Source organism: Dysidea avara, chromosome 1 (genome assembly GCF_963678975.1).
Source record: "Dysidea avara chromosome 1, odDysAvar1.4, whole genome shotgun sequence".
NCBI classification, from domain to species: Eukaryota; Metazoa; Porifera; class Demospongiae; order Dictyoceratida; family Dysideidae; genus Dysidea; species Dysidea avara.
In genome coordinates this window covers 28,949,353-28,956,931 of record NC_089272.1, presented here as the reverse complement: position 1 = coordinate 28,956,931, position 7,579 = coordinate 28,949,353, and the positions used below count along the sequence as shown (strand labels likewise).

Here is a 7,579-nt window from a genome sequence, read left to right as displayed (position 1 = left end):
AGAAAACTTGAAGTCTATGAATACAGGTAGTCAACTCATCATGTAAAAACTGCAAAAAAAAGAAACCCAGACCAGTGGCGACTTAAGATGCCACAACAGCTGGGATCTGGAAGTTCCTCTGTATTCTACCTAATCCTAGTTTGATTCCACAATGTACACTCACAATGAGTTCCTGATAATAAGGTGGTCTGCTCAATAACATGCATGATAACAAAACTTTATCTCTCAAGGTACATCATGTGCAACTACAGTACATTCCATTACTGAATATAGGCCAAGCCATGTCCTTTAATTATTACCGAATAACAGTAAAGCTGGCGGGAGAAAAGTTTGGTAAATTTGGTGAGTGAGAAGTGTTTTGCAAAGCTAAAATCCACAAATTTTTTTAGTCCAATACAAATCTCTATTTTATATATTATATATATAAACAGTATATATATATATATAGCACAAATTCGTTACCTCTTGCCAAAATCTCATTGTTGCAAATTTGCCAAAGTTTCCTCCTGTCAATCTACAGTAAATAGTTCACAGGCCTGACCTACTCAAAATTTGGCGGATTGATAAACCCAAATAAAAAATTACATAAGTATATAAACAAGAGCCTGTTCGTTGAAACACTTTTGATTGTGATCATAAACTCAAGCAGTCAAGGAACTTTTTGCAGTGAATCAAGCAATTAGACCTGTGAGTGTGATACTTGGCTGGTATCTGAGGATCAAGTCACCCTGCTGCTGGGGTTGGATTTTTTCAAACTGTTCTAGCATAGATAGTATATACTACGTAGTATATAATATCTATGGTTCTAGGCATGTCTCATTTCACTTTAGTTTATTAAAGTTTTTGCAGACTCATGGTAAACACTTCATACAGCTAGGGCTCTGCCTCCAGTGTTCTCTCTTCAGTATCTAACTGGTAAATACACCTATCAATGTATTGCCCCACTACCCCCTCCCCCCTCGGGTATATATGAGGCTATAGCGGGGATTTGACATAGCCGAATGCAAGGCCGAATATCAAATGCCCCATATACAGGCCTGCCAACTCTCACGGGTTTACCGTGAGTCTCACGGGTTTACCGTGAGTCTCACGGTTTCACTACCCTGCTCAAGGGCAGCAGATCGAATCTCACGGTTTTTGAGAAAAGTCGAGACCTTTTTTTTTTTTTTTTTTTTTTTTTTTTTTTTTTTGGTCTCAGCATAGCATCTACCAGTTTTTTTTACTACACACTGCAATACTACAATAAAGGTACAGAAATCTCAAGATTTTTTTACTTTCCAGGTTGGCAGGCCTGCATATAGTAGGGCAAACCTATATCGTGTTAAATCGGTCCCAGTTGCAACATGGGGATTTACTCGGGATTTGACATAGCATAAAGTTACAAAAAAAATATTTGGGCGCTTAATGAACGATCGTCAAAATTAATGCCCCATAGTGGAGCAGCAGTTTCGTGTCAATTCCCCCTGTAAAGCTCTACTTACGCCCGAGGGGGGGGGGGCAATGTATTGATAGGTGCATAAAGTAGAAAACAATTACACTTCCGCAGAAGCGGCAATTAGCTAGATACACACTTCAAGGTTTTATATTCTTGATTCCTGTCGCAAGTGCAGCTAACTATTTATGTATGCATAGCTATACATTTGCATATAGCTTATACTGTATGGACATACCCTGGGCTCTGCAATCATGTAATGTAAAAATCCAAAACAGTTGGATCCAAGGTAAAGAGAAAATCAAGTTCATCGTCAGTAGAACTACAGTGTCAGAGAACAGCATGCGTACAAAGTTCGAATCATTTACAGTCTAGTGTGCTTACAGTTGTTGAGTTGAAGTGCACTAAAGATTGGGGATTCCCTAAAAATAGCTATACATGTATCTAGTCTGGCGTAGCTGACCCGCGCGCGTAGCGCGAGGGTCGGCTACGCCAGACTAACATGTATCAGCGTGCACGTGCGAGGTGACCAGACAGTTCTCGACAGTGTTAAACTGACGGTGACTACTAGTGGCGATATGGCCGGAATTGTGCTACTGTGTCTTCTGCTATTTGGGTGTTCTTGTTTCTGTGAATCGCTTGAAGGTACTGAATTACCGTTTGTGTATTTTTTCTTGTGCATTGCCTATAAGCTACGATGCTGAGCTGATAAAGCGCCAGTATCGGGACGTATCAGTAGTCTTAAGTTGCTACTTCAATCAGGCATACTAGCTAATGTACCTTGCAGGCCTGCCAACTCTCACGGGTTTACCGTGAGTCTCACGGTTTCACTACCCTGCTCAAGGGCAGCAGATCGAATCTCACGGTTTTTGAGAAAAGTCGAGACCTTTTTTTTTTTTTTTTTTTTTTTGGTCTCAGCATAGCATCTACCAGTTTTTTTTTACTACACACTGCAATACTACAATAAAGGTACAGAAATCTCAAGATTTTTTTACTTTCCAGGTTGGCAGGCCTGACCTTGCTATGTCTGTATGTTGTGAAATATTTTATCACGGCGCGAAAATTGTCACAGTAACGCCGCGTAATTAAAACCGCAAAAAGGCTTGGGATTCAAGTGCACAAATATTTAGAATGCTACAAAATCGTTTCTAGGGTGCAAGTGGATATAATAGGTCTATAGATTAGCTAAAAGTTACAGATCAGTTTTGCATAATAACATGACTTTAATATCACAGTGACTAAAACTCAAACTAAAACCAACTGTGTTTTATAGACAGTGTTGGGAGTAACGCGTTACTTATGTAATGCGTTATGTAATATTATTACTTTTGTGGTAACAAAGTAATATAACGAAATACGCTATAAAAACAGGTAATATAACGCAAGCTACTTTACTTACAAATGTAATGCGTTACCTAAGTAATATAGTTACTGTAACAAGTCTAATATTACGTAATATTATTACTACAAGTAACGAAGTTACTAATCTCGTTAGTTATCCTCTGAGTAACGCCTAGCCACAACGAAGTAACGAGGCCTACTGAATGAAGCTTATTCATCTGCTTCTTACTTATAACCAAAATTTGCATATTGTCCAACAATGCAATCATGTCACGTGATAAGGTGATAGTTTCACATGTGACAGCTTAAGGTTGTGGACACAAAGTAATGTAATATGTAATATTATTACAGTTACTTTATTTTATGGGTAATATGTAACTGTAACTAAATAGTTCAGTTGCAAGTAATATGTAATATGTAACTAGTTACTTTTACAAAGTAACTTGCCCAACACTGTTTATAGATAGTTTATTTTTTGTAAGTACATCTTCCTTGCCATGCCCATGCAAGTTCCTTCTGTGATCCTGTTTGGTCGCATGTGTCCGAGAATTTACCTGCCTTTATTTATTTTTGTTTTTGTACACTTTCTGCATCATTAATAATGATGGTTCAAAAAAACAATGAAAATGGCTTTGACGATGATTGGGTAGATACGATGACTATTTATTTGGAGTAATTGGCTGTCAAATGTTTCTGCACAAATAAAATTTGTTTTCCTGGTCCCTGTTATCCACTTTAATGCACAAATAGCTAGTGAAAACATCTTGTAATGTTGTTTGAAATACATAAATATTGGGACTCTTGTACACAACTGATTTGGGGGTTTTGCAGGGACATTGGCAACCACTAGTGTCAATTAACAATTTTGTTCTTTTTGCTCATGTTTAGATCTGACATAATTACAGTAATACTCAGTGGTGTAACCAGACTTTTTGCTATGCCAGGGCACTGGGCAGGCAGGCCATTCATCCATGCAGCACACATATGGGGTACATGCCCATCTTCATATGAACATCAATATAGCATGTTTAAAATGTGTTATGCATCATTACGCATATACTTTACCTACACTGCTATGCAAGATGACTAATATAAGCATAAGCACCCTAAATAGGCAGGCCAAGCATCATTTCAACCTTCTGGCTTGCTTTAATAGACAGTGGAGTAAGGAGTATCTGCTCAGCCTTAGAGAGAATCATTATGTCAAGTCAACTAATGGGAGAAAATCTACATCAATAGCTGTTGGTCAGATTGTTTATTACATAACAAAGGATCAGTCCATTGCTTTTGGAAACTGGCCAAAGTGATCAATTTGATACCAGGGAGAGATAATTACTATCAAGATGATGGTAATGAGTCGCGTGGCCAGTAAAGCAGAAACGCGTGCCGCAGACAATAAATGATGCGACCACTACACGTGAGGATTTTACAGGAACGAACATCGTCAAATTTGGCCTGCACCCGTTATTTACGCTATCCCTCTGAAACTCTAGAATTAAACTCATCGTGTCACTAGTAACTACCATACAAGCAGTGAAGTAAATCCATGTCGACTGTTTCGAGATCGAGATTGCTGACATCAAAGGGGAGGTTTCGTTGTTTAAAAAAAATGCATGCGGTTAGATGTAATTGCAGGTGTATGCCTTACGTTCCTTTGTGTATTCTGAACATTGATTGCCCTGCAATCACTTCCATATTCTCGTAATCGTCTCAAGATTCACATCTTCAATTTTGCCATACATCATTACCTTACAGATGTAATTTCAGCACCCAACGAAGTTTCCGTCGTCCCTAGTTGACCTAGAGGCCGAATACAAACCCATTTTGTTGTTTTCCGCAATACTCGCTTGGCATGTAGGGCAATATGTCTTTAAACTGTTCTAAACATTTCGTTGAGATTGTTACATAAGTTTTCGAGAATGGCTAGTTTGAAATTTGAATTTAGTCGCCCCCACATAATTTGCTCTGTAAGAATTTAAAGGATGACGTAGAGCAACTGCGGTCACTGGTTATTGATGAACTGGGCTGTGAATAGTAAGTGTAGTTAATCAGTACATGTAGCTATAAAAGAAGTGTGCCGCATGCCATCGTTCGAGAATGGCTAGTTTGAAATTTGGATTTAGTTGTCCCCACGTAGTTTGCTCTCTAAAGGCGCAGCTTAAAGAATGACACAGAGCACAACTGCGGTTACCAGTTATTGAAACAAGCTGTGAGTATGTGTATTTTAATTGGTACATGTAGCTAGCCTAAAAGGAAGTGTGCAAAACCATCAATAATTTAGAATTGTCACCATGCATTTTATAGCGCCACACACAAAATTATATGGATACACATGTAGTTACAACACACAGAGGACACATGAATACCCAACAGTTTTCACAATAATAATAATGCATCAATTGTACAATAATGACTGTGATATAACTGCTATGAAAACAATGTCTCCACTTCTCCAGTGGCCTACCATGGTAGCAGGCCTCACACAATGGCATGTTTATCCAAACATGGATAAGCAATGGGAGTAAGTGCACTGACGAGTTGGTATGACTCCATTTGTAGAATTCAGATGAGCGGGTGTGGCTTCAGTATATCTAAACAGTTAACAAACATTTCCTGTTAAAAATATGTACTAGAGTTGCAACAGTATAGTATTTAAGTACAATGATACATAGTCTCCATTGCATCACTATCAAACAACACTAAGTGGAGGATATTGTTGCATCTCTATTATGTACACTCCATAGAATTTCATTTGTTGAAGGCATTCCAGGGCTTCTGGTAGTCTGAAATCTCACCACAGTTTACTTAGGCAGTGTTGTGGTCACCACTAAACCACTGGAATGCTGTGTTATTTTTGTCTTATGCTTGGCTATTATATACTAGAACTGAAACGGATATTCTGAAAAATGTATACGGTATCCTAGGGATAGTGACTTCATCACTTTCTTCATCAGGAACTTATTAGGACCAAAAGTGAAAATTCTGACATTTTGGGCTGACAGCCAACTTGGAAATGTCCCATCTGTGATCCTATAGCTTACACCCTGGAGCAGTGCTTTTGGCGCTCTAGTTCCCTCCTTGCTGCCAGCACTCACTGTCTCATATGCTGTCACACACTAAATCCATCTCTATATAATAGTTAGATGTCAAGAACTTAGTGGTTCTTGGCATCTAACCTACAACTTGTTATTGTACCTTGAGTTGACAGCTGCTTGTAAATGAGAAATGTATGTCTAATTACTAGAAATAAGCCCTCTACACCTCCCTACATGGTAGGACCTCAGCGTGGCTGTTGCTATCTGTTTAAACGCCCATTTGTTGTCAATGTTACAGGCGCGTGCTATGTTTCGAAGTACTGGACTCAAGTGACTGGACTACATCTCAATGTTGCTGTTGTTGTGCCTCGACAGCTGCTTGTAAGCAAGTAATGTAGCGTTGATTAGTACAAACAAGCCCATTACACCTCCCTCTAATTCAGTATGGCTGTTACTAGCCATTTAAACGCCCATGCGTTGCCAATGTTACAGGCACGTAATTATCGTGTTTCGTATCACCTCAGAGCGTGGTCTCTATTGGACATGAGCATGGCTCTATGAGATTTAGAGACCACGTTTTCAGCCAATCAAATTTCATTATCAAACTTGTTGTAGTCTAAAGCCAGTTAGAACAGCTGCATTGTAGATGCTTCTTACCAATTGCTAAAGAGCCGCTCCTTAATAAGCTAGGTCAGAAAATTTGTCCCCACAATAATGACCAGTTCACTAAACTATTAGTGATCATCATCGGAAGGATTATTTATCAAGATATACACACGCTACAAAGTCATCTCCGTACAACCTCCGAATATAGCAGTAAAATTTTCACCCTGGTCCAATGTCTAATAATTGTATACTATCATGACAGAGATTCCACTGTACAATACATGTTATCATGATATGCGCTAATTAACTACGTCTTTTACAATTACGTTTTACAACACAAATACATGTATAGTTAAACTCACCAATTGTGTCTCAGTGGCACTAAATCTCTTCAATATGAAAAAGCAACCTTTGGGTGATGAGACAACAGCCTTAAGAGTCTTGCAAAGATCACAGCCTATTCTGGTGCGTTTGTTTATTAGTAACTAGCATTGGTACCTGCCTACATGCACTACTATAAACATTTTAATGCTGGAAACAGAGACCAAGCGTTAAACACCAAGTAGCTATGTAACATCCATGGCGTTGTTACTTTTAAAAAATATGAGGTTTGTTTTGTCTGTGGTTTGACAGGAATGTAGTTCAATTATTCAGTGCGTCTTCCCTACCAGTACACATGTTGTAAAGAGCAAACAAAAGCGTGGGTACCTGCTTTACATGCTGTTGACAGTGCATGATGAGTCCTTATGCCATCCTTTTAATTACGTATAATGAAACAATGAACATGCAGAGTTAGTTAAACTATATGCAAGCTAAGGCAATACCTACATGACAGGTGGTGTACACATAGCACGGTTTCAGCTACTACATGACGTTTACCTTACTGTCAACAAAAAGAAATGCTTTACTGTCAATATAAAAAGAAATGAACTTGTGCATAATTTAAAGCCAACACAATTTGCAATTGCAGTTACTGCATGGCAAGCAAAATTTCAGAACTTGCCCTATGCTATGCACTTTAAGTTTTAATGTTGTAGTGACACATATTATACATCTTGCCATACAAAACCTCACTCAGGTGTTTAAACATTATCATTAATTTTAATTATGACCTTTAAGGTATTGTATGATCCTTTAAGCAGACCTAAATCTATATAGAGTGTAA

General features: G+C 38.4%; 1 protein-coding gene across 2 annotated transcripts in view; it reads left to right on the top strand.

Moving 5' to 3' along the window:
• Positions 1 to 1,951: 1,951 nt before the first annotated feature.
• The window catches only part of LOC136260739 (uncharacterized), a 226,248-nt gene continuing 220,620 nt past the window's right edge, over positions 1,952 to 7,579 (top strand). For both annotated transcript variants that reach the window (XM_066054604.1, XM_066054597.1), the window contains exon 1: positions 1,952 to 2,077. In XM_066054604.1, coding sequence (XP_065910676.1) covers positions 2,011 to 2,077 — 67 coding nt within the window. In that variant the 5' untranslated portion in view covers positions 1,952 to 2,010. The remainder of the gene's footprint in view (positions 2,078 to 7,579) is intronic.